Below are 27,830 nucleotides of genomic sequence, written 5' to 3'. Positions count from 1 at the left end.
TTCTCCCTTTTGGAAAGGGATTTTTTTTGTCTTTTTTCTTTTTTCTGAGATGGAGTTTTGCTCTTGTTGCCCAGGCTGGAGTGCAATGGCATGATATCTGCTCACTGCAACCCCTGCCCCGCTGGGTTCAAACGATTCTCCTGCCTCAACCTCTTGAGTAGCTGGGATTACAGGCATGCACCACCACACCTGGCAAATTTTTTGTATTTTTAGTAGAGACTGAGTTTCTCCATGTTGGTCAGGCTGGTCTCGAACTTTTGACCTCAGGTGATCTGCCCGCCTTGGTCTCCCTAAGTGCTGGGATAATCTCTGTTCTTTATAAATTGCCCCATCTCAGGTATTCTGTTAGAGCAGCACAGAATGGTTTCACAAAGGACTTTAAGGCTTGAAAAGTGCGGGGAGGAGACTGGAGAAAGAAACGGTGAGGCAGTGTGCTGGCGTTCGTTGGTATGAGATGGAAGAGGTTGGAGGAATGGTATCTTAGAAGCCAAGATCATAGAGGTAGGCTGGGGCCAGATTATGGGAGACTTTGAAGTGAGACTTTGGGATTCTATTCCAACTACTTAAAGTCTGTGTAACAGCTCTTTGAAATAGATGTCGTTGTTGGCTCCATTTTACAAATGAGAAAACTGAGACAAAGAGGTTAAATAATTTGCCAGAAATGACACATGTAAAAATGGAGCTGAGACTCAAACCCAGTCAGGTGATCTCGTGACCTTGTCTGCTTTACTGTGCCCTTTCATTCTACAGCTGGTATGAACCGTTTGTATCTTTAGAGCAGAATGTTTTTTTCCATTTAGATATTTCATTCTCTTTGAGTAGCGTAACAATATGGTCAATGTATGATCTGAGTTTTGTTTTGTCATTCGAAGCTGCCACTAAAGCTTTTGGTGCCTCATTTCCCTTATCTGTACAGTGGATTGGTAGTATCTACCTTGGGGAGTCGTTAAGAGTGCAAATTAAGATGTGTGACAAAATGGATGCATAGATGTAATTAATATTTTGTGGCAGATAGTGCTATGTAAAGTGTTTACTACCATTATCATCATAATCATTATGATGATGATTTCAGTACTTGAATTTTAGTGTATTAAGAATTGCTCCTGTTACCTTCATGTTTAAGTATAATTCCTAAACTTTTTATCATAAAATGTTAACATTAAAAAATTAATGGGACACCAGTCATAACTCACAGGTTAAATAAACAACAACATCTCTCTTGCAGAGGAATTAAAACAATTATTTTGTTTTTCACATAGCATGTCAGAACCATGATAAGAAAAATAATTACTTATACTAAAAGCAAAACATTGCAGATGTCAACATAAGATAAGACAAGACCCATTATGTGAGTCCACCATTAGGGGCCGGACCACGTAGTGCAGGAGCAACTTGTTTAGTTGTGGACAGCGCCTGTTTCTCACCAGATGGCAGGCTGGGCGTTCCTGCGTCAAGTGCTTTCAAGAGACTTTCTAGTTCTGGCACCAGAGCTTGTAGGTCTCTTTTCCCTTTTTTTCCTTTTCTTTCCTTTTTCTTAATTGGAGTGCTCAGACATCTGCAGAAGTGGAGAGAATAATATCATGAACCGAATGCAGCATCATGAACTTGAACAATTACCCATCCCCACATTCCACTGCTGTGTTGTTTTGTTTTTTTGAGGTGGAGTTTCGTTCTTGTCACCCAGGCTGGAGTGCAGTGGCGCGATCTCGGCTCATTGCAACCTCTGCCTCCAGGGTTCAAGTGATTCTCCTGCCTCAGCCTTCCGAGTAGCTGGAACTACAGGCACGCACTCCCACCCTCGGCTAATTTTTTGTATTTTTAGTAGAGATGGGGTTTCACCATGTTGGCCAGGCTAGTCTTGAAACTCCTGAACTCTGGTAATCCACCCCCCTTGGCCTCCCAAAGTGCTGGGATTACAGTCATGAGCCATCACGTCCGGCCTGGACTGCTGTTTTTAAATCTATTCCTCCCCCTATGCACATGACTGTTTTAACTTTTATATATGTGTGTATATATTTACTGTATTTGCTAGGGTATTTTAAAGCAAGTTGTAGATAATGTATCGCCTTGCCCCAAATACTTCAGCATGCATCTCTAACATCATTCCATTTTCACACCTGACATAATTAGTGATAATTTCTTGATTCCTACAGACACTATTTTTTATTGCTATTTATTTTTTCCTCTCCTTTGATTTTTTTCACCTTTTTAAAATTGCTATTTATTTCAGACGACATTTCGTAAATTTAGAAAATTAAATACAACTGTAAGGAGCTATATATTTTACAGAGCAAAATTCTGATACAGTTTTCCTTTGGGGGAATTTATGAACTATTTTATTTAGTTAACACCATCCCATGAAATATAATTTGGGAAATACTGGAACACTGTAGAAAAACCAGAAGCCTGAAATCTTTCTGGCTGGGATAACATTTAAAGTTATGTTTTGTTGAGTTTATGAGAATAAGAAAAAACACAATGCAGCATTCTTGGTGCTGTTCTGAGCTTTTGGATCCCGGTCCTGTTTGGAATTGGGCACATGGAGTATGCTGGCTGTCAGTCGGGCTCTGTTGTCATTAGGATTTGGGTTTGAGTGGCAGGAACATGTGACCGCTGTGCAAGGGGTTATTTTTGTTCTCTGGGTGTTGGCTTCTCCTCAGAAATTATAGCAAGTTAATGTTAGCGTGAGGTGCGTCTGTGGAGGCTCGGGATCGGCACGCGTGTCGTATGCTTGTGAGCTCTCAAACATGGGCTGTTGCTTCAGCAAAGAACTAAGTAGTGACAATGACAGTGAAAAAACTGGCCTGTTACAAAAATCTGTGGAGGAGAAGGAACCAGAAAACAAGATAAGTAAAACTTTATCTTCATTATTTGATACCCCTGAAGGTGAGGAGGTTCACATTGTTGGCAGTGGAGCCAGCAGTGCAGCTGGCATTAGCGCGCGGACAAGGATTTTCTCAGGGTCTGGGCACAAACAGGGTCATAGACCCAAGCAGTTATTGAACCCTCTTTCCTCTTTTATATATACATTCTTAACAAGGTATGATAACTTGGATGAGAGTGACAAGAATTCAGATATTGTTGTTAATGAGCAGAATTCTGAGGGGGTCTGTGATCTACCGTGTGTGGGTAACGGCAGCCGACAAGGTTGTTATGAAGATGAGGAGCCTTTCTCATGTGTGCCCCTGCCTTCTGACCGAGGCCTGCAGGAGGAAACCTACGTGAGTGGCCATCTGCACTGTTATCCAGCTACTTGTAAAAACTCTTTAGTAGAGAAAGAAATGGTGGTCAGCGTTCACCTCAGTAGCGGTGATGAGCGTAAGTCTTTTGACCCATCCGATCGGGAGAAGAAAGATGGAAACTCTGTTGGTATTGATCATCAGCAATGTCAGGATTCAAGAGAGTGCGAGTTTCACAGCATTTGTGTTGCCGACTCTGCCTGCCCAAGCGTAGCAGAGGAGCTGGGCACCTGGGCAGACAGAGTAGCTGCAAGACTAGAGTGTTGCTCTGCTGTGCCTTCAGCGCTGCGTGCCGTGTCAGGGGCCAGCGAGCCAGAGCCACGGCAGGAAGAACTCTCACCTTGGGACACGCTGGGTCCAGGTGAAAGGACAGGGGAATGCAGTGGGAAAACCAAGCCTTGCCCTGAGCCTGTGGTGTTCAGCCATGCACCTTGTGAAGCAAACGCTGGTAACACGCAGGTGGAGGCTTTACAGGCCGAAGCTTGCACTGAATTCCCTAAAAATTATGCAGAAAGTAGTGCACTACATAATATCGACTTACTCCCTGAATTAAATAACAACATGGACAGTGACTCACTAAGACACGCGTGTGTCCTTCTGGAAGAAAGTGAGAGCCGTAACTCAGGAGTAGGAAGTGAGATGGATCATCCACCTGGTAGCTTCCTTCCTGACACCGCACACCCACCTGGTAGCTTCCTTCTTGACACCGCACACCCACCTGGTAGCTTCCGTACTGACACCGCACACCCACCTGGTAGCTTCCGTACTGACACTGCACATCCACCTGGTGGTTTCTGTACTGACACTGCATATGTTGCAGGGTGTAATGACCTGGAGGTGGTAACAGTTATTGCCGACCAGAGTTTACATTCTAAAAAGGAGAGAGAAAATCACTCTATCACACCACTAAGCGACAATGATGATTTCCACTTGGATGTTAGCAAATCAGATAGTATCCTTCCTGTTGGTCTAGATAGAATTGATTTAAGTCCCAAGAGGCCTATCACTGCAGTGAGATTTGGAAATGGGTGTCTCTCAGGTCATGCTAATTCAAGAGAAGCAGCCCCAAGCCAGCTTGATGACTGCTGGGAGCTGGAACCTGTTCCCGGGCTAGTCAGGAAGGCGCAGCGCAGAGGGGACCGCAGCCTGGAGGCCAGAAGTTCCCTGCTGCCAGACAGAGGAGAGGTGTCTCTGCAGTCTGAAAATAGTGCCTTTTACCAAGAGGAGGACAGAAGTGGCGTTTTGAAGGCTGAGGGTCATGGTGTAAGGGCTTTTGAATCGAAATCTTGGTGTCACGTAGATGAGGCTGCAGCACAGACCTGTGACCAAACTTGTATGAAGCGTTTGGTGGACACGGAGGGGATGGTGCAGAGGACAGATGGCCTAAAGCCTAGCATGGCACAAGGAGTGCCACCCAATGGCAAGTCTCGCAGTCACTCCAGATCTCTTCACAGTAACTGTATTTCCTCCATATTTGTTTTCACCTGCGCAGAGGAAGAAGAGAGGGAAACAAGCCCAGGTGACAAAACAGAGGGTGAAATATGTGTGAAGAGTTCATTCAGTGTGTCACAAGACCAGCTGAGTGACCCTCAAAGGTTAGAAAGTGGTGAAAAAGAATCACTGCAAGCAAAGTATAGAGAGACAACTGAAGATGACATAGAGACTGTCAAGTCAGATTCTAAAACAACCTGTGAGGGGGAAACAGGCACACAAAGATATGAGGCAGTGCCACGTCAGGATATACTCTCCTGCGTTAGTTCTAGTACAACGGAGAACGCTGATTTTGAAACTAATCAAATAGAAAAAAATTATGAAACACACCGAGTATACAACTGCAAATATAATGGTCTTAATGTTATACCACCGTTAAGTCCGAGTTTTAATCCAGTTACACAGAAGTCAGAAATAGTAGAGAATTCTGTTAGTAGTGGTAAAAGCGCAAAATGGAAGGGAATTTACTGTGAATCAATTGAAGACGCTCCTGGTATCTTTGGTCCTAATACATCAGGGTTGAGTAGACCAAAACTAACACGTAAAGAAGAGGAAGAGAGACTTTATTTGGAGAAAGATAGTATTGATCCCAAAATTATTGACTGCCTGGGTCCATATGGGACAAATGAACGTGCACACCGTTTCAAAGAAGGAAACACCAAGTCCACTCTTAAACAGTTGACTTTAAATGGTGAAATGGGTTTTATGGGAAATGCTAAGGTGAGTTTTGAGAAAACAGAGTCACGTGACACTTCCAGTGGGCATTTCTTTTTGGTTGGTGTTGATCCCGCCCTAGTGGACAGATACACAGCTGCCCCCTGCAATGCGGCCCAGGGGATTCCCGCTGTCCCCGTGGACAACAAAGACACTGTCGTACCAAGTAGTGGCCACATTTCATCACTCACAGAAGGTATCCTAAATAGATCTGAACATCCCTCAAAAGTGAATTGGCAGAGTGTCCCAGAAGGAGTCTCCTGTTTTTTGAGTGAATTTTCTTATTACCCAATGGGAGGGTTAGGAAATCCAGTATTTTCTGAAAGACTGGCCAGTGGTTGTGGTGGGTATCAAGTGCGCTATCTCTGGACTAATACAGTCACAAAAGGTGCACTAGAAGGTGAAACAGTATTTAGTGAGGATCTACACCACAAGCCACAGGGCTTGGAAATTGCTTCGTTTTCAGAAAACACTCCTCAGCTACCGGTGTCAGAGGACGGTGTTATTTGGGGATGGCATGATAGAGACGGACAGTTCGTAAGTATGTTTTCTCTGTTTTACTGTTGTGCTGCAGTATGCTAGGCTATACATTTTAATTTTTTAATTACTTTTATTTATTTTTTGAGACAGAGTCTGACTCTGTCACCCAGGTCGAGTGGCGGGATCTCGGCTCACTACAGCCTCCACCTCCCAAGTTCAAGTGATTGCCAGGTTCAAGTAATTTTCGTGACTCAACCTCCCAAGTAATTGGGATTACAGGCATGTGCTACTACGCCTGGCTAATTTTTGTATTTTTAAAGACGGGATTTCGCTATGTTGGCCAGACTGGTTTTGAACTCCTGACCTCAGGAGATCCACCCGCCTCAGCCTCCCAAAGTGCTGACATTACAGGCATGAGCCACCAGGCCAGCCCGTTTTAATTGTTTTTAACTTAAAATTAATAAAGATTTATTCTAAACAGTGGGTAGTTGTTTGAATGCTTATATATGGCTGTGAATTACTCTAACAATGATTTCCAAATTGGAGAATATGAATTCTTGTTTGGTGTACTTAAGCCAGAGTTTGTGTGCAAACTCTTGTTAGCACTAAAGCATGCCCTGCTAGTTGTCCTACACAGCTCTGTGTTGACTTTTTTCTGTCTGTGAATTTTGCCAGCTCTTCTGTCTTCCTGGCCGCAGTGCAGTCAGAGCCCTTTGAGGGCATCTTATCTCGTGGGCAGTGTAGTTGATTTAGTAAGCCTGTGAGCCCATTGAAGGTGTAAGTCACACTGCAAAAGACAAACTTATCTAAAAATCTGGCCGGGCGCGGTGGCTCACGCCTGTAATCCCAGCACTTTGGGAAGCCGAGACGGGTGGATCACGAGGTCAGGAGATCGAGACCATCCTGGCTAACACGGTGAAACCCCGTCTCTACTAAAAAATACAAAAAACTAGCCGGGCGAGGTGGCGGGCGCCTGTAGTCCCAGCTACTCGGGAGGCTGAGGCAGGAGAATGGCGTGAACCCGGGAGGCGGAGCTTGCAGTGAGCTGAGATCCGGCCACTGCACTCCAGCCTGGGCGACAGAGCAAGACTCCGTCTCAAAAAAAAAAAAAAAAAAAATCTGTGCTTCCTGATATCTTTGTATGTGTCTGAGGCAGGTAGAATTTGCTACTTTTAACTGACTATAAAATCTTGGTTCTGTCTTCTTGCAGTTACAATCATTGTGGAGTTCTTTCTTTTTCAGAACCCCAAGATGGGGCTGCCCCTCTGGTTTGGAAGAAGCTTAGCAAATGATTCTATGGGCAGCTAATTTGAACATCTTTCTAGAAATTCTGTAATAAATGGCAACATTCAACAACAGGAAATTAGTTTTGCTCACAAAACAGACATTTATTGAAGCAGTGTGATTGAAAGCACAACTCAGAGTAGCAAGATCTCATTATTCAGCCAGTGGTTTATTTGTGATTTTTGTGGGCAATGAAGCAAGAAAAAGTATTGATATTAAGGAGATAAAGATGGCTTAAATGTCAACACTTACTGTATGGAAATAAACAAGTAGAAATCCCCTTCTATAACGTAAGGAATGATCCATCAACCTCTTTTACTTCCATGCCCACATTGGGAGTTTTTCTGGAGAGAGTTATGTTCAAATTCATTAGTTTTGCTCCTTAAATGGTGGTGGAGGCAAAACAGTATAAAACTACATCTTTAAGATAATCTGCAGTTAATCTTTTACAGAAGTGACGTAATTTTCAGTTGGTTACCAGTGTCACTGCCTCAGATGTCAACACAGAGCATAAATGATGCCTAAGTGAGAGGTGTGCTTCCAGTTTTAAATTAGCTTTTCCATTATGAGGTATTCCCAAACAGTATTCTCATATGAGGCATTACCACATTTAACGATGGTGCCTTGCCTTTCAGAACTTCAGTTTTCAAAGTGCTGTTACAGGTGTCTTTTTTTGTAGCAAATCTTAATATAACAATTGTTACTCCATTTCACAAATGAAGAACTGGAGGTAGAGCCTTGTATGGTTCCGGAGTCAGCAAATTGCCCTGAATTACTAAACTTTTTAGTGCATCTCTAGGAGTGGTTGGGGCTTGCATGGAATGTTTCTTTCCCCCGTCTCTCACCTGCTTTCTATGCCTCATTGGCCAGTCCCCCTTCTGCAGTATTAGTCACTCTGGTTCCTACTCAGTAACTTGTCAGAGAGACTGTTGTGTCTCATGTCCATAGTATACAAACTTATTAGTTGATACGTTATTTTTCAAAGTGGAGCCTAGTGTTTCTCACAGGGTGGGTGGGGTAGAAGGGTTTATTTAAGCATCTGAACTCAGGCATGTTCACTTTGGAATGTGGCTGTTAAGGTCCGCTTACCTGTGGTTTTAATAACCATTGCTTGGCCATACATTTTTAATGGAAAAAATAAGACTTATAGTCAAGCAGACGACACTGGAGTTTGTTTGTTTATTTATTTATTTAAAGGATGGAGTCTTGCTCTGTCGCCCAGGCTGGAGTGCAGGGGTGCCATCTCGGCTCACTGCAACCTCCGCCTCCTGAGTTCAAATGATTCTCCTGCCTCAGCCTCCTGAGTAGCTGGGATTACAGGTGTGTGCCACCACACCTAGCTAATTTTGTATTTTTAGTAGAGACGGGGTTTCACCATGTTGGCCAGCCTGGCCTTGAACTCCTGACCTCAAGTGATCTGCCCATCTTGGCCTCCCAACATGCTGGGATTACAGGCATGAGCCACCACACCCGGCCCGACGCTGGAGTTCTTGATAACCATTTAGAGTTCCATATGACTGCAAGAGAATAGCCATATTTTATAGAAATAGTAGGAGATTCAGATCTTTGTTTAATACAAACTATTTCTCTTGTAAATTGTAAGTTAATGAACTCTTGGTGAATGTTGTATTTTGCTGAACACAATTGCTTAGAATCTAACTTTCTAATTAACCATCGTTTTTATGGGCAAGTTACTTAACCTTTCTCTGCCTTGGTTTTTTCATTTGTGAAATGAGTCCAGTTAATAACTGCCTCCAAGACTTGTTCTAATTCAGTACAAGGAAGTGCGTAGAATGTGCTCAGCACACGGTAGATCCTTGAATGTCATTAAGCCTCAAAAGACGTCTTCATTCTTTCATTCCTGGTCACATCTCTTCAGTCACAGGATTGATTGAACATTTCCTAACTGCATACACCTGATTTGGACTTCTTCACTAAGAAGTAGTCACTGGTTAAGGGTAGAGTCCTAGTCATTTGTGGCATAAAACCTTGCAGAAGTTGTCAAATAGTGGAAAATGTAAATTTATGTTATTTATTAAACATTGATTCATTCCTCATTTATCTTGAGCACCTCCCTACTGAATTCGGGACTGTGCTAGCTATCAGTAGTACTACAGTGAACGGAATGCCCATGGTGACTGCCACCCTGGAATGGGAGGAGCATGAGGGCCATGGGGGCCCCAACAGCCATGCTGTCACTGCTTTCAAAGTGCTGTTGGTCTGTATTAATAAACTACAAAATATATTTTGGTACTGAAGGACACTCAACTGCAAAAGGTGCTAATAATAGAGAAGGTTACTATTAGTTAGTGTTGGGAATTTAAAGCACGTGTAGTATGTGCATGAGCTGAGGGGAGCCAGCGAAGTGGATGGAATGGAACCAAGGCTGGAAAACTGGACTGTGTGGTGGTGGAAAGAGACTGGGTCTAACTAGGAAAGGCGATGCATGGAAGTATTAGAGTAGGAAAGAGAATAGAGAAATGAATTGACAAAGACAACAGAACAGGCGGAAAGGTGTGAATGCTGCCAGAGCCAGTGTTGTGGGTGACCTGTGGCTGTCTCCTGCCCCCTCATGTAGCTCCATGAGCTCTTGTCTGTTTCCTTCACCATCACACCTGCCAGCTCAGCGCTGTGCCTGGCACAAGCATGCTGGTGAACATGTCGGAGGCACTTGTTGGACAGATGGGTTAATGAGAGAGAAGAGTGCAAGTAACACCGTGCAGAAGCAGAGGCCAAAAATGAAATTTAGATGTAATGCAAGAGGGAAAATTGAAGAATTGGTGTTTCTTGATTATAATATTCTTGAAGGAACCCAATTATTTGCCCTATCACCAGTACTTTAAAAAAAGGAAAAAGAATTCCAGATAGGTCCTCACTGAAGCATTTGGTTTTATTGGCATGATGCTCATTGGTGGTCCAGTGACTGGAGGAGCAGGAACGAACAAAGTGTATACCATAAGTTTAACCACATCAGCCGCCTTCTCTCAGTTTCAGAAATAGTTTTATGTTTTTTCCTACCAGCCTCATGACCTGAGCCAATGTGGATTTATTCTGTCTTTTAAAAACTGTTAATGCACCCATTGTTTTCTTGACGGCCCATGGTGGTGCTTCCCAGCCCTTCTCCTGTGTTCTGGGCCACAGAAACTGGTGTGTCTATGCTTCATGCTGGGGTAGTGCAGTGTAACTGCTCCCAGCTTGCAGCCTGGGTCCAAGGGGCACCGGGTACCAGGGACCTGTCCCTTCCTCCAGAAACTTTGACTTCCTGCACTGTGGTGTGAAGGTGTGTGGTACATTTGAAAAGGCAAATAATGTGTAAGTTTGTTGAAGGATTGTGTGTTTGGACATTTGACTTTTCTTTAGACTTCAGGGGAGTGCTTCAAGGTTGTAAGCATAAGAAAGGCTTGTATCAGAAAAAGCAGGGAGTAGGGAGTATCCACATGGTGGGGGACTGTTGTGGGTTTATACTCTATGTCAAGAAGGACCACCAGTCCCCGGTCTCTTGGCAGGATGTTCTGGACAGACGGATGGGAAGAGCGAAAGTGCCAGTGTGCCTAGAGACAGCAAGGAGGTCAGTGTGCTTGGAAGTGGACAAGGCCAGGGAGGAGTGAGCACAGGAGGGCTCTGTGCTGCAGTGGGAACTTCGTCTTTTACTCCAAATGAGCCAAGCTGATGCAGGAGGGTTTTGAGTAGAGGACTGCCCTGTCGGACTAATTGGGCATGCGTGACTGTCGTGATGACCGATGAGCTTGGTATGTGCCAGGCATCATGTTGATGGCGGGAGTTGTTCTGTCTTCCAGGTGAGGTTTAGCCCATGTTCACAGCTGTCCATGGCAGCTTTGGCCTCAGCCCCAGTGATCTGAGAGCCCATTGTCCGGAACACTGGACTAGCAGCCTCATGGTCACCTGTGGATTCTCTATCAAGGTGATACTGAAGCTGTATTGGGAATGGGAACAGGTAGTTCTGTGAAAAATGTGAGATATTTTATCTTCTTCCTCAAAGGATGCCTGAGCTTTCTTATCCTACAGTATCCCTGACAGACCTATTAGAACACCTTTGTTCTTAGGAGCAATTTTCATTTTCTACACCTTTTGTTTATGTGACTTTTTGAAGCTTTCTTTCTTTTTTTTGTTTTAGAGATGGAGTTCTGCTCTGTCGCCCAGGTTGGAGTGCAATGGTGCGATCTCAGCTCCCTGTAACCCCCGCCTCCTGAGTTCAAGTGATTCTCTTGCCTCAGCCTCTCAAGTAGCTGGGATTACAGGCGCGCGCCACCACTGCTGGCTAAGTTTGTATTTTTAGTAGAGCCATGTTGCCCAGGCTGGTCATGAACTCCTGGCCTCAGATGATCCGCCCGCTTTGGCCTCCCAAAGTGCTGGGTTTACAGGCGTGAGCCACCGTGCACTGCTGACTTTTTTAAGCTTTCTGTGTAGAATTTTATTCATCTACATTGTATTCAAGTTTGTAAAACCCTGAATTTGATTTTATTAGGAGTCTAGGAAGTCACCAGCTATTCCTCAGGTACAGTTTGTGAAATACTGAATCTTCTGGTGGCAGGCCGGTCCTTCCCCATCTCTGCAAGCCTTGGTCTTGGGAGGAGGAACTTAAAACTTGGGGAGAATTTGATGGGAATCCTGACTGCATTTTCTTTTTTTTTTTAATTTTTAACCTGATTTCATCCCAAAGGTGTGTGTAAATACATAGGCTGAGCCTTTGGAGCCTGTATCAGATGTCCCTTAACTCTGCATTAAGGAGTAAAATTGTATTTGGTTGACATTTGGATACAAATGTCTGTCTCCTATTTCTTCCTAGGTACCAGCAACTAAGGTTTCAGAGCTGAACCCTAATGCAGAAGTGTGGGGGGCTCCTGTGTTACATCTGGAAGCAAGCAGTGCTGCTGACGGTGTGAGTGCCGCATGGGAGGAGGCGGCTGGCCACCACGCAGACCGTGGCCCACAGGGTAAGTTGAGCATGGCTGTGGTGTGCAGCCCCCGGCTTTCAGGCCTGTGCTTTTGTTGCCATTTTAATCTGTCTTTAAGATGTTGTTGTTCATTCACAACTGTGTCATGGTATGTGGCAGTGCTTGAGAGTCCAGAGGTCTTTTACAATTCAGTTAAAGAAGTTGAGTAACTGCAAGTGTAAGCTTTGTTCTAAGAGAAAGTTATGCTTCTAACCCTGCCTTGGGGTAAACTCCTAACTGTAGGATCGGATGCCAGTGGTGATGGTGACCAGAGCCATGAGAATGCAGCATTGCCAGACCCGCAGGAGTCGGACCCAGCAGACATGAACGCGCTCGCTCTGGGTCCCTCAGAATATGACTCTCTGCCTGAAAATAGCGAGACAGGTAAACATATCTTATGGGTTCATTTTCCCGGGGATTATGGTCTGCTTTATGTATTTTTTTTATTTAGCATATTAACAGTCTCTGAACAATGTGTCTTTCTTTGCCTCCTTTTAATTCTACTTTAAACTCACTCTTATGTGGATGCAGAGAAGATGAGAGTCCTTGTTTAGGGAGGGTGCCATGGAGCATGTAAGGTCTCAAAAGATGAAACCTGGGCTGGGCACGGTGGCTCACGCCTGTCATCCCAGCACTTTGGGAGGCTGAGGCGGCCGGATCACCAAAAAATTTTTTTAGTAGACACGGGGTTTCACCATGTTAGCCAGGATGGTCTCGATCTGACTTCATGATCCACCCGCCTCGGCCTCCCATGTCTTCATTTTTATTACCGCAGTTGTTCTTAACCAGTCCCTGCCCCTCCCCCACCCCACTTGCCATGGACATTTCGTCATCGTGGTGACCAGGGAATGTACTGGGCAGGGCCAGAGAGGCCAGACCTCAATGCTGTAAGGCACAGCCATGCAGAATGATTTCGTTGGCTTAAGACTGTCAGAATCAGAAACTGTCACTTAAGAGGGAAAATGAGTATGTAGATGTTCTGTGACAGTTTTTTGTTTTGTTTTGTTTTTTTAAAAACTTCAGTGGAGCTTGTTGCTTTAAATAATAATTGTTTGGTAAAATGAATGAAGTATTTATAAAGGCACAAAAATTAAGCCATGTTTGTTTCTTGTAAATATAAATTTGCCATCTTGAATTTGCTTAAAGTGAATTTCCTGTCTATATGAGCAGTTTTCTAAATCTGAGGAAGTGCCGGTATTCAGCAATTAATTTGATTATATCCCCCTTGTTAATTTACCAATAACTGGTTAGTGACTTGGGAATGGCAGAACATTGGGATAAATTGGAGTCATGTTAGAGTCCATTGAATTTAAGATGGCAAAGGAAAGGAATCCTCATCATTAAAACAGATTTTTACAGAAGATAAAAGGCCATTATACATTGAAGGAGTGAGAATCCTAATGGCAGGAAGTAAAAGGGATTCAAAATAAACAATTTAAGTTTCAGACTAAATTGAAATGACCTAATCTTGAACTGGGGTCAGAATTTATACAGAAAATGGAAGATAGATAGGAGGTAGATAGATGTGAAGATTTGTCTTGAGGATAGAAGATGGGTAATGTTATCAACAGTGAAATAACATGTGAAAATCTGCCTGAAGATGGCAGATAAATAATGTTACCAAAAGTGAAATAACATGTTAAAATCTGTCTGAAGATAGGAGATAGGGAACATTATCAAAAGGGAAATAACAGCACGTTAAAGTATATTCTGGAAAGTTTAATTTCAAAAGAAGGTGATTCTTTTTAAAGGGGGTATTTAAAACTATTTTCAAAAGAAGAAAAAGAATACCTTCTGCTCTGTCTTCCTCCTTCATCTCCCTCCCACAACTCCTTCCCTCACTCCTATAAAGCATTAGTGAGGCATAACCGATGTACAATAAACATCATATAGTTCAGGTATACCCTAGATTTTCCACAGCTTAAGGAGAATTGAGGAAATAATACATTACTGGTTTGTTGCCTCTTTCATTCCTCTTTGCTTTGTCCACCCAGTTTGATAAGTTGTTCTGTACCTGTAAAATCCTTATCACAGTCAAGGTCATGAACATCCCAATCACCAGGAAGAGCTTCCTGTGCCCTCTCCTTTCTCCAGGGAACCAGTGGTCTGTTTTCTATCACTGTATGTCAGTTTGCATTTTGTAGATTTTTTTCTCTTTAAAAAAAAAAAAAAATTGAACTCCTGGGCTCCAGAGATCCTCCAGCGTCAGCCCCACAAGTTGCTGGACAGCAGACGTGTGATAGAATTTGACAGTGTGTACTGTTTTTGTCTGACTTAAGTTACTATTTTTGAGATTGATTCATGTTGTAACATGAATTAATCATTTATTTTTATTGCTGAGAAGTATTCATGATATGGATATATCACAGTTTGTTTTTCCGCTCCCCTATTCATGGATTTGGGGATTGTTTTCAAAATGTGGCTTTACCAATAAATAAAGTATTTATAAAAGTGAACATTTGTCAGCAAGATTTCATATAAACTTATGTTTTCATTTCTCTTGGGTAAAATACCTTGGAATGGAGTAGCTGGATCATCTCGTAGGCATGTTTATCCTTTTAAGAAATGGTAAAGCAGTTTTCCAAAGTGGTGGTACCATTTTCTATTCTCAACCAGTAGTAGATTAAAGCACCACATCCTTATGACCCTTATAACCCTTATATTTCCCTAAGGACTAGTATCAAAACATCTTTTTTAAAAAAGACTATTTTTTTAGAGCACTGATTTCTTAGAGTCCTGATTTTTTAGAGTCCTGATTTCTGCCTAATTGTTCTGTCAGCTATTGAAAGAAAGGTTCTATTAATTTATGCATTTGTCTGTTTATCCGTTTAGGGTTTTTTTTTTGTTTGTTTGGTTGGTTTTTTTTTTGAGACGGAGTCTCGCTCTGTCGCCCAGGCTGGAGTGCAGTGGCCAGATCTCAGCTCACTGCAAGCTCCGCCTCCCGGGTTCACGCCATTCTCCTGCCTCAGCCTCCCAAGTAGCTGGGACTACGGGCGCCCGCCACCTCACCCGGCTAGTTTTTTTGTATTTTTTTTAGTAGAGACGGGGTTTCACTGTGTTAGCCAGGATGGTCTTGATCTCCTGACCTCGTGATCTGCCCGTCTCGGCCTCCCAAAGTGCTGGGATTATAGGCTTGAGCCACCGCGCCCGGCCTATCCTTTTAGTTTTATCAGTTTTTGCTTCATGTATTTGAAGACTTGTTAAGATTTTTGTGGCCTCTTGATTGATTGACCCCTGTCTTTATCTTTAGTAATAGTATTTGCTCTCAATTTACTTTGTCTCATGTTAATGTAATCACTCCAGGTTTCTTTTGACTAGCCTTAATATGGTATACCTTATATCCTTTTTACTTTAACCTATTTGTGTATTTAATAAAGTGCATTTGTTGTAGATAAGATAACATTTGGGTTTTGCTTTTTTGTCTTCTATTTAGAATGTTAACATTTAGTGTGGTAATTGCTTTGGTTCGGTTTAGGTCTGTCATCTTGCTGTTGGTTTTAGAATAGTTTTAGACTTACAGACAGATGGAGACGATTGAACACAGTTCCCATACACCTGGCACCCAGTTTTTCTTACTATTAACGTCTCACATTAATATGGTGCATTTGTCCCCATCACTGAACCAGTAGTGATACGTTGTAACCTGACGTCCTTTTTCTGTTTCAAGATCTCAGCTGAGAACCACATTATATTTAATTGTTATGTCTCCTTAGGCTCCTCTTGGCTGTAACAGTCTCCCAGGCTTTCCTTGTTTGTGGTAATTTTGATATAATAGTTCTGAAGAGTACTAGTCAAGTGGTTTGTAGCATCCTTTTCTATTAGAATTGGATGTTTTCTCGTTGTGATGCTGCAGTGTTAATGGGTTTGAGAGGTTAAAACACCATTTTCATCACGTATGTCAAGGTGCACACTGCCAGCGTGACATATCACTGTTGGTGTGGATCTTGATCGCCTGGCTGTTTACTGGGTTTCTCACTGTGAAGTTACCCTTTCCCTCCCCATTTCTGTGTTGTACTGTTTGGAAGGAAGTCGCTGCGTACGGCCCACACTCAAGGAATTGGGGATTTACAGTCCCCCTCTATGAGGACACGAATCTTCGTAAATTATTTAAAATTCTTATGTATGGGAGATTTGTCTCTTCTCCTTTATTTACTTATTCAACTATTTATAGCAGTGTGGATTCAGGAATGTTTGTTTTATCCTTTTCGTTATAATCTAATACTGCTTCATTTTGTTGCTCAAATTGTTCTAGCTTTGGCCATCAGGAGTTCTGGTTGGCTCCTTTTGACATGCCCCATCAACGTAGGGCTTTTCGTGGTTATTTTGTTTGGTTTTGTTTTTTTCTCCTTGCTTCAGTCTTAGAATCAGCCATTTCTCCAAGGAGCGCTGGGTCCTTCATTGGAGAGTGATATCAGAAACCGAGATTTTGTGCTAGGCGTGTTCTGTTTTTTGACTCATCCGTTCTTCGTTCCTCTTTCCCTCTTTTTCTGTTTTCTTGTGGAGTAGCCTTCTTTGTTTTGCTGTTTTAGTGATTTCTTTGCGTCTTGTTCCACTGCTTTCGGCTAACCCAGTCTACCTGTGAAGCAGCTGCGTGCTGCTTCACGTAGAGCACAGCATCAGGGCAGTCTGCCGCCATTGCTCTCGTGGCCTGGATGCTTTGGTCATCATGCATTTTGCGGTTACTTATGTTATAAACTGACAATATATTGTTTTTATTTTTATTTAAAAGTCAGTTATTTTTAAAAGAGATTTAAATTATAACAAGCAAAAAAGCACACCTCTTTGTCCATGTGGTGGTGGTTTCCGGCGCTCTCTGTTCACGTGTGTAGATTGCTCTGGGTTGGGGGCGGACTGTGCCAGGGTCTGATGCTACACTGGAGCTGAGCTGCTCGATGTTGTCCGCAGCTGACTGATCCTTGGAGCTCGTCGTGCTTCTCATTTTCTGTTTGATTTTGGGAAGTTTCTGTTACTGTGTCTTCAGGTTCCCAAGTCTGCTCTAATGCCTAACCTGTTGTTAATCTCATCAGGTATTTTTAATATCAGGCATGGGAGTTTTCATTTCTATAAGTTTTTTCTCTTTTCTTTCTTATTTTTGTAACTTTTATGTCCTTACCTGACTTTGTGAACATATGGAATACAGTTATGGTAACTTTTACCATCCTTCTCAGTTAATTTTACCATCTGTGTCAGGTCTGGACGACGTCTGTGGGTTGATATTTCTCACTGTCACAGGTCACACCATCCTGCTGCTTTCTTTGCGTGCGTGGTCATTTTTGGTTAAATTGAGTTTTACTTTATTCAGGGCTTAGTATTTTTGTATTTCTTTAAGTATTTGATATTTGTTCTGAGATGCAGCCAAGTTTCTTGGAAACAGTGTGATCCTTTCATATCTTGTTTTTAAAATGTGTTAGGTGTGAGTGGAACCGTGTGGTGAGGGACCTGTTTGCTATCACCAAGGCAGGGCTCCGGGAATCACAAGATTTTCTGGGCGGGGGGACGGTTAACCATTTCAGGCCCTGCACGTGAATGACATATATTGTTACACTTCTGATCCTCTCAGGTGGTTCTTCCATGAGCCTCGGGTAGTTTCATCACATCTGTGCTTTGCAAAGAACCTGGCCGACAATGTGCTGGGGCCTGGGCCCTGCGGTTCTCTGGAGCTCCTCCTGCCGTCTGGCCTATGCACTCAGCCTCCCCATCTCCTGCATTCTCTTTTTCTCTTTCACGCAGCCATACACTGGGTTCCCACCTGACTTCCCACTCCCTGGGCACAGCCTGGGACTTCCCTCAGGGCAGTGGGCTGGACCTGTGGGGGTTACTTTAATGTCTCATGTCAAGCCGGGCATGATGACTCACGCCTGGAATCCCGGCACTTTGGGAGGCCAAGGCGGGCGGATCACAGGGTCAGGAGTTCGAGACCAGCCTAACCAACATGGTGAAACCCCGTCTCTACTAAAAATAAAAAAAAAAAAATTAGCCGTACCTGGTGGTGTGTGCCTGTAATCCCAGCTACTCAGGAGGCTGAGGTGAGAATCACTTGAACCCAGGAGGTGGAGGTTGCGGTGAGCCAAGGTTGCAAGACTGCGCTACTGTTCTTCAGCCTGGGTGACAGAGCAAGACTCTCTCAAAAAAAAAAAAAAAGAAAAAAGGTCTCATGTCACGTAGGAATCCATGTCCTTTGTTGCCCTATGTCCCACATCTAGAAAACAATCATTTCATCTATCTTATTTGGTTTCTTGGTGGTTTTAAAGGGAAAGTTAACCTAGCTCCTGTGACTCCATCTTGCCTGGAGGCAGATGGCCTGTGTCTTCCCAGCACCATGTGCCCAACCTCCAGTCTCCCCGAGAGCCCGCCTCACTTGTCATTGTCTTTGCTCCTCAGTCTCCTCTGGCTGCAGTGCCAGGCGTTTCTTGCATGGTTGGGTCACTCCCTATCTTTCTAAGGTGGTATTATCTCTCATCTTAGATGAAGCCACCCCGGGGCAGCCCATCTTCCACTGTAGAACACTTCAGCTGTCTGCTTGCTGTCCCATCTCCTTGTTTCCATTCCCTCTTGAGTCCAGTCCAGGTCTCCTTGCTTCCCTTCCCTCTGGAGTCCAGTCCAGATCTTCTTGCTTCCATTCCCTCTGGAGTCCAGTCCAGGTAGACAGCTGTCCTAAGCGGCATTTGTCGAGCTCTTTAATGACCCTGGTGCAGCCAGATTTAGTAGTTAGTTCCAACTTGTTAACTTACCTGGCTCTACTGTGTCATGTTGTAGTGGGTGATTATCTTGGCTCCTAACTTCACAGTATCCTAATGGTCTTCCCACCTTGCTGGCTGTTAACCTGTGTCCTTTGACCCTCATGCACTTGCCTCCTGCTGAAGGTGGGAGTGTCCCAGGTTCAGTCCTGGGCTGTTTTTCTTCCTTCCCTTGTGGCTTCGGCACCACCTATCGCTTGGAGAGTCCTCCCTAGTGCCCTGTCCTCAATGATTGCATTAACTTCCGGCTGCTGCCTGCACAGTCTGTCTACACCATGGAACCAGAGATCTTTCCAAAATGTCAGCCTTGAATTGGTTTTCTATGACGTTTACTCTAACATCCTCTAACGTCCTCCTTGATCTCACACACACATCAGCCTCTGTGACCTCATTTCTTACTGTGTCTGTCACCCCTCTTCTCAGCTGTGCTGGCCTCCTACTGCTGAACTCTACCCCTTGAGAGGCCCCATCTTGGGACACCTGTGCTTGAGGCTCCCCACTTAGAACACACTTCCCACCTTCCTGCGTGCCCCACCCCTCCTCTATCAGATCGCATGGCACTTCCCGTCTGGACGGCACCAGGCCTTGCTGCCCCTCATCCTGGGTGGTTTCCTCAGTGTCAGTTTCTCTCTGACATGATGTATATAGTTACTGGTTAACTGTCTGTTATCTGCCTCTCCCACGAGAGTGTTGGCTTCACGAGAGCACAGGCCTTGCCTTATTCAGGCTGAATTCACAGAGCCTGCCATAGTGCCTGGCACATAGAAATATTTAGTAAACACCTATCAAACATGGGGAGTGGAGTGTGAATTTAGATGAGTGACCCGGAGACACTTTAGTCTAGATGGACAGTGGCATCAGGTTGTGTTTTCAATTTTCAGTTTTCAGTCTCATTGAGTCCCATGGTTTGGTTTTGTGTTATGGTTGCTTTAGCAGTTTTGTTTTCTTTTTGCTGATGGGGGTGGATTTTTACTAAGCTCATTGTATAACACCATACAAACTCCCTGTCCCTCTTATTTGTCCTGAACCCTCCACTTTGTCTTTGTTTTTTCATGGTCTTTAACTTTGACTTTTAAGATACAAGTGTCTCTTGTGTTAGCATGGCTCATGTATGATTGTACCATGCTAATTTGTATAGGAATGTAGAAAAAACTTAGTTCTTAGCATTTCAGTGCCTGTCGTCTCAACATTATTAAAATACCTGTTTATGCAGTGTCCAGAGTCCAGCTCTGTCTTATAGAGCTTCAGATTCACGGCCCTGTGCTGCCTGTGACCACACACACCATGCCCTCTGGCATCTTCTCAGAAATTTCTTCCAGGATTTAGATCCAGCTTTTGTTTCTCTTGAAGATCTGGTTTATTTATCATTCTCTTATAGGAATTCTGTAACACGGCAATTCTCACTTGTTCCTTCTAGGAAGTTGAAAGGCAAATTGAAGCCTCTGTTGTAGAAACTGTCTAGTGTTGTAGAGCCTATCTGTTTATGATCTCCAGCCTTGGTTGTTTGCCAGTTATCTTTGTCGTTGTTGTTTTAATTTTTTCCTCTATATTTTATTATTGTTTAGTGTTTGTGTTTGTGTAGGTTACTTGAAAATTCTTTTTGCAGTGAGACAAGGCATTAGCTAAACTTACACTGGTCATTTCTGGTAGAAAAAGCCCGTGCTAAACTCTGCTCATGAGACTTAGATTACTTTTCTAAATTGTGCTGTTTTTGTTTTGGGGGATAAAGGAATACATTTTTTTGCATGACTTACTTTTTTGATAGGTAAAGTAGCATTTTTCATACTCAATATACACTTATGTAGTTGTGTCAGAATGTAAGTTGAAAGCACTAGAACTGCTGTACTGAATTATCTGCTTCCTAAATTTTAAGCCATTTTTCCTAAGTTGATTATTACTTTTCTGTAGGAGGAAATGAGTCTCAACCAGAAAGCCAGGAAGACCCCCGGGAAGTACTTAAAAAAACATTGGAATTCTGCTTATCTAGGTAAGGCTGGTGGTGTTTTTTTCTAATGCCTGATATTTCTAGTCTCGTGCAAATAGTTAAATTATATACAAATGGGGTATTTTATGAAGGAATATCTACTCATATCCATATATATGAATATTAAGACGTGGAATATTGAGTAATAACAATCTTTTGACGTTTGAGAACGGAATGGAACCTTCATGTCAGTGGTCCCCCGTGGTGGTGGTGGTCACTGTCTGGAGTGCCGTCTGAAGGGCCTGGCCCGCCCTGTGCTGCTGAATCAGAGTCTTCACACCGAAGTTTGAGAACAAATGTGCCATGTTGTTTCTGAAAACACACCAAACACTGAGATAGCAAGTTGTTTTATTTATATAACACTCATTTTTAATCATTTTTTTCCCCCCTGAATAATACCTTTTTCTCAGTAAAACCTTTAAAGTTCCAATGGCAGAACTGGACATAAAGGAAGGTGGGATTGGGTTTGATGTAATTTCTCTGAGTATGGCAACAACCGATTGGCCGTGTGTAAGGTTTTCTGTCGATGGTGATTTTCCAGGTGTTTTCTCTGGAGCCCTGAGGATTCCACACAGGTGTCTGCTAGGGGCTCCTTGAAGCCTGTGGCTGTATGAGGCGGAGGTGTGAGGGGCTCTGCTGGCCTCCTCCCCATGCCCATGCTGCTCCACGTTTGGAGTCTGAGCATACCGCACCATGACACAGCAGACGCAAGAGGTGCTGGGGCACCAGTGGAGCACCCTAGGGGGCACAGGTGTGAGCCCTCTGCCACTCACCCCCTTCTGTAGCCCCACGGGGCCAAAATCAGCTACAACTGGAAGGTGGCCAAGATGAGGGTGGAGCAGGGCCTCCTCCTGCATGGCCTCCGTTCGATCGGCAGTCATGGGCCTTCACCGAGGGACACTGAGCAGAGGCCCCAGGAACCCAGCACTGTTTTCAGTTTTGAAATGTTTCTTAGGACCTTGTTTACTACATTGTACGATGTCTTGAGAATTCACAGGAAACATTGATCTTTGACCAAAACACCAGAAAATAGCTCATCATGGCCCAAACTGCTGATGATTTGTGGCTCACCTTTGGATTTTGTGGGTAAAGTTACTGTTTCCTTCTTTTTAATTCTGGCTGCCAGGAAGCCAGGGCTGGATATAGGCTCTCTAGTGAGTGTTCCAGAGTCTACAGGAGGAATTTTGTGAATGACGTTATCCTGGCCTTTTTATGTTTTCCTTTCTTGTTCATTCAGCTGGATTTCTTTACTTTAAATTTTTTTTTTGAGACGGAGTTTCACTCTTGTCACCCAGGCTGGAGTGCAATGGTGCGATCTCAGCTCACTGTAACCTCCATCTCTTGGGTTCAAGCGATTCTCCTGCCTGAGCCTCCCAAGTAGCTGGAATTACAGGTGCCTGCCACCATGCTTGGCTAATTTTTGTATTTTTGGTAGAGACAGGGTTTCACCATGTTGGTCAGGCTGGTCTTAAACTTCTGAGCCCGGGTGATCTGCCTACCTTGGCCCCCCAAAGTGCTGGGATTCCAGGCGTGAGCCACCGTGCCCAGCCTAACAAAATTGTATGTATTTTTAATAAACTCCTCAAATACTTCTTAGGGCAAAAATGACAGCTACAAATAATTACATCTTATTTTAAAATAACCATCTTCTCATGAATTTTGATTGTAGAAAGTGCAGTATACTTTTACTTTTGCACTCCCTGCCTCTTCAAGACTGAGATTTTGAAAAAATTTAACTGAGGCCGGAGAGACAGCAAATAACAGATGGGTCCTGGGCTCCGATTTAACTCCAAAGCAATACCATGCCACACTCATGCCTCTTGTGAAACTGGAATTGCAGTAGGTGAAACTTCTTTTTAAAGAAATATTGATTAAAGGAGATTGTTTTCTTTCAACAGGGAGAACCTTGCTAGTGACATGTATCTTATATCACAGATGGACAGTGACCAGTATGTGCCAATCACAACGGTGGCTAACCTCGACCACATCAAGAAGCTCAGCACTGATGTGGACTTGATTGTGGAAGTGCTAAGATGTAAGTAAATGACAATTTTAAATTAATAATGCTTGTCCTTAGAGTATTTGTCTTCTCAGTGTGAACCTTTAAATCTATAGCCATCAAACATTAAGGTCCTTGATGGCAAGTCAGATTGTTCTCTTGCCTCCATTGCTTTCTGCTCAGGTCCAGTAATTCTGGACTAGCGCCTGATAGTCCTGGGAATGCCAGTTGGATCCATTATGAAACCTCAAACAAGTTTTGGGCCATATGAAGTAGAAAATAATCTTTTTAATGGGAATTTTAAAGATAGCTCTTTCATTCATGAAAAACAAAATAAAAATAACATTTATAGTTAAAGTAAAATACATTTTAATTACAGCTTTGCCACTAAAGGTGTTTCTTTCAAATTGCAACTTCCTGTTTATGTTTTGATGAAATAATTATTGCAGTTTTTCTTAAAATTATGTTGTGGGCCAGGTGTGGGCCACCTGTATTCCCAGCACTTTTGGAGGTCGAAGTGGGAGGATCACAAGGTCAGGAGATTGAGACTGTCTTGGCCAACATGGTGAAATCCCATCTCCAGTAAAATACAAAAAATTAGCTGGGCGTGGCGGTGCGTGCTTGTAATCCCAGGTACTTGAGAGGCTGAGGCAGGGAAATCACTTGAACCCGGGAGGTGGAGGTTGCCGTGAACTGAGATCGCACCATCAGTCCAGCCTGGCGATAGAGCTAGACTCCATCTCAAAAAAAAAAAAAAACACAAAACTTATGTTGTGAGTGAAGTTGTTTCTTTGAAATTTGGCAACATCAAACAGTGTTTAAGCATTAAGTGTTGACGATGCCCCCTACATAGTTTTGAGTGATTGGACATTGCTAAGCCTGACTTAAAGTCTCCTTTAAGTCCACTGCCTCTACTCACATAGAAGGGTTTCCACATTGTCCCTGGCTTAACTGCACTGGCGACAGTTCATGCAGGTGTTTTTGTTCTTGTGTGGATTTGACTTTACAGTAGTATAAAAAGGTAAGCATCTTACCTTAGAGCTTAGTTGGATTTTCTTTTCACAAATACAAGTTCTCTATTTCTCTGTTTTTAGACAGATATCGTGGGTTATTAAATTATTGGAGACAGTGAAGAAACTGGCAAACATGGTTACCATTGACTGTGAGTTCTGAGAGTGGCACTGCCATCTCCCAGAATGGCGCCGTGCTCCCTGGTGTCACCATGCAGAACAGAAGCCGTTGTCTGTGCCAGCTGAATTGGGCCCCGTCTTTGAAAGGCCAGCAGCATTCTTGTCCCTGTTTATACTCTGAAGTCTTTTTGGTTATGATTAGGAGTTCCAGGTTTAGTTATTCCTTTTAGGACAGACCTTGCAAATGCTGCTGCCCCACTGGGATGATTTCTCAGTTGATTGTTACTGGCAAGAAGTGGTTTCCACCGACCATGAGGATATTAAATTGCTCTGTGTGGTTACTCAACAGAGCCCACCTGCCCATAGGCGATCCAGGGCAGCCTCGTCACCTATTTTGTCCCATCTCCTCCTGCCTTCTTTATGACTTCCCTTTTATCCATTTGCACTCAGCTCTTTAGTTTCTCATTTTGTCTTTTTTTCACTCGATTTTTGGACAGAGATGTACATGCCTTTGTAAGAACCTGTGTGATAAGAATATTGTTAGCAAGTTATTGCATTAGTTGTAGTTCTTAAGAGGATGAACATGTCATAAATAGGTCCACAGGATTAAAGTTCTCATCTTACTTTGTTTTTTTGTTTTGTTTTGTTTTTTATTTAAATTGAATGAATGAATGAATGAATGAATTTATTTTTGAGATGGAATCTCACTCTGTCGCCAAGGCTGGAGTGCAGTGGTGCCATCTCAGCTCACTGCAACCTCTGCCTCCTGTGTTGAAGCAGTTCTCCTACCTCAGCCTCCCAAGTAGCTGGGCATTACAAGCATGCACCACCACGCCCAGCTAATTTTTTGTATTTTTAGTAGAGACAAGGTTTTACCACGTTGGCAGGGCTGGTCTCAAACTCCTGACCTCAAGTGATCTGCCCGCCTTAGTCTCCTGAAGTCCTGAGATTACAGGTGTGAGCCACCATGCCTGGCTTCATCTTATGTTTAAATCTTGTGCCCAAAATACCTAGCAGAGACTCAGACACACAGCAGATACTTGATGAATATTTAATTTTATCTTTTTAAAAATTTAACTCAAGATCGTTTGAATGATTTTACTTTGAATACTGCAGCTCTTGTGTTAAGTTGTGTAAGTTACATTTCTAGATTATTTTTAATGTCATAATAAACATACAGTGCATGTCCTAGTATGTCTGATTCAAGTGCTGTTTTTACCCTTAATATAACTGAAACTGCTAATTAAAAAGACATGCTAAAATATTTGTCACCAGAATAAATACATTGTGTTATATTCACACAGTGAGTACCAGAGCTGTTACAGTGAGCTAGGCCTACATATTCCAGCAAGAATAAATTTTAAAATTATAATGTTTATAAAAGCATATTTCCAAATTTGTGCAAGGTGATACCATGTATATAAAGCTTGGGGGTGTGTAAAGCTGAAGCGCAGGGATTTTTGTGGGTTCAGAGGGAGCATGGAGATGGTGGGAAAGCATGAATGGGATTGAAGCTCATCATTCAGTGTCACGTCATGGGGGCAGGTGAGTTGGGTGAGGCGTGACGTGCAGAGGGTGACACCCCTGCCTGTATGGAAGTAGAATTTACATACCATAAATTATGCGTTCTAAGTGTACATTTGGTAAGTTTTAACATATTTATACACCCATGAAACTACCACAATCATGATACCAAACACAGCCATCACAGCCACCCCCGCCAAGCTTCCTCTACCCCTCCCCAGGCAACCACTGATTTGCTTCCTGTCACTACAGATTAGTGTGCAGTTTTACAAATTTGATGTAAATGGAGTCGATTATGCAATATCACTTTCCTTTGGTCTGGCATAACTGTTTTGTTGTTGACTGGATTCGTAGGTGATTGCTTCTTTTTGCTGGGAAGTATTCTTTCAAATGGATATTCCCAGTTGGTTCATGCACCTACCAGTTAAAGACATTTAGGTTATTGCCAGGTTTTGACCACTACAAATTGCTGTGGACACTTGTGTAAAAGTCTCTGTGTGACCGTGTGCTTCCCTGTCTCTCGGGTAAATAGCCAGAAGTGGAATGTCTGGATTGTGTTGTCAGGTGTATGATTAACTGCGAAACCGCCCACCTGGTTTCCAAAGTGGTTGGACCATTTTACGGTTGGCCACTACGGCAGGGATGAGAGCTCCAGTTTCCCCATATCCTTCTGACACTTGGTATGCAATCATGTTAATTTTATGTTTTCTAATAACTATATAGTGGTATCTTGTTGAGGTTTTAACTTCTATTTCTCTAATGATTAATGAAATTGAACATTTTTAAAATGTGCTTATTTGCCTTCTTTTTTCTTCTTTGCAGTAGTGTCTATTTAGATGTCCCACACATACTTTATTAGTTTTATTAACAATTGAGTCCTTTCTTTAGAAGTATACTTTATTTATTTCTTTTTTAGACGGAGTCTTGCTCTATCGCCCAGGCTGGAGTGCAGTGGCGTGATCTCGACTCACTGCAAGCTCTGCCTCCCAGGTTCACGCCATTCTCCTGCCTCAGCCTCCCGAGTAGCTGGGACTATAGGCGCCCGCCACCTCGCCCGGCTAATTTTTTGTATTTTTAGTAGAGACGGGGTTTCACCGTGTTAGCCAGGATGGTCTCGATCTCCTGACCTCGTGATCCGCCCGCCTTGGCCTCCCAAAGTGCTGGAATTACAGGCGTGAGCCACCGCGCCCGGCCAGTACACTTTATTTTTTAGAACAGTTTTAGATTCACAGCAAAATTGTGAGCAAAGTACAGAGATCTCCCATTATATCCCCTGCACACATGCATGGCCTCTTCCCATATGAACATTCCCCAGTAGAGGAACATTTGTTATAATTGATGAAACCTACACGGACACATCATTATCACCTGCAGTCCACAGTTTACATAAGGGTTCACTTGATATTGTATATTCTGTGGGTTCAGACAACTGTATAGTGACATGTATCTACCATTACAGTGTCATATAGGGTAATTTTGCTGACCTAAACATTCTCTGAGCCATGTGAACTTTAAAGCAGTTTTTTCAATTCTGTGAAGAAAGTCATCGGTAGCTTGATGGGGATGGCATTGAATCTATAAATTACCTTGGGCAGTATGGCCATTTTCATGATATTGATTCTTGCTATCCATGAGCATGGAATGTTCTTCCATTTGTTTGTGTCCTCTTTTATTTCATTGATCAGTGGTTTGTAGTTCTCTCTCACATCCCTTGTAAGTTGGATTCCTAGGTATTTTATTCTCTTTGAAGCAGTTGTGAATGGGAGTTCACTCATGATTTGGCTCTCTGTCTGTTATTGGTGTATAAGAATGCTTGTGATTTTTGCACATTGATTTTGTATCCTGAGACTTTGCTGAAGTTGCTTATCAGCTTAAGGAGATTTTGGGCTGAGACGACGGGATTTTCTAAATATACAATCATGTCATCTGCAAACAACCCTAAGCCAAAAGAACAAAGCTGGAGGCATCATACTACCTGAAGTCAAACTATATTACCTATATTACAAGGCTACAGTAACCAAAACAGCATGGTACTGGTACCAAAACAGAGATACAGACCAATGAAACAGAACACAGCCCTCAGAAATAATACCACACATCTACAACCATCTGATCTTTGGCAAACCTTACAAAAACAAGAAATGGGAAAAGGATTCCCTGTTTAATAAATGGTGCTGGGAAAACTGGCCAGCCATATGTAGAAAGCTGAAACTGGATCCCTTCCTTACACCTTATACAAAAATTAATTCAAGATGGATTAAAGACTTAAATGTTAGACCTAAAACCGTAAAAA

The 27,830-nt window shown here is 43.0% G+C and overlaps 1 protein-coding gene across 1 annotated transcript in view; it reads left to right on the top strand.

The window, feature by feature from the left end:
* Nucleotides 1-27,830, top strand: part of LARP4B (La ribonucleoprotein domain family member 4B) — a 116,117-nt gene that overhangs the window by 57,049 nt on the left and 31,238 nt on the right. Inside the window, exons 4-7 of the mRNA XM_025396035.1 lie at nucleotides 12,016-12,163; nucleotides 12,407-12,547; nucleotides 20,809-20,887; nucleotides 22,783-22,919. Of these exons, the coding sequence (XP_025251820.1) occupies nucleotides 12,016-12,163; nucleotides 12,407-12,547; nucleotides 20,809-20,887; nucleotides 22,783-22,919 (505 nt within the window). The remainder of the gene's footprint in view (nucleotides 1-12,015; nucleotides 12,164-12,406; nucleotides 12,548-20,808; nucleotides 20,888-22,782; nucleotides 22,920-27,830) is intronic.

The sequence above is a fragment of the Theropithecus gelada genome, chromosome 9 (assembly GCF_003255815.1).
Source record: "Theropithecus gelada isolate Dixy chromosome 9, Tgel_1.0, whole genome shotgun sequence".
NCBI lineage: Eukaryota > Metazoa > Chordata > Mammalia > Primates > Cercopithecidae > Theropithecus > Theropithecus gelada.
The sequence above is the reverse complement of the archived record's forward strand: the minus strand, read 5'-3'. Positions and strand labels throughout refer to the sequence as shown.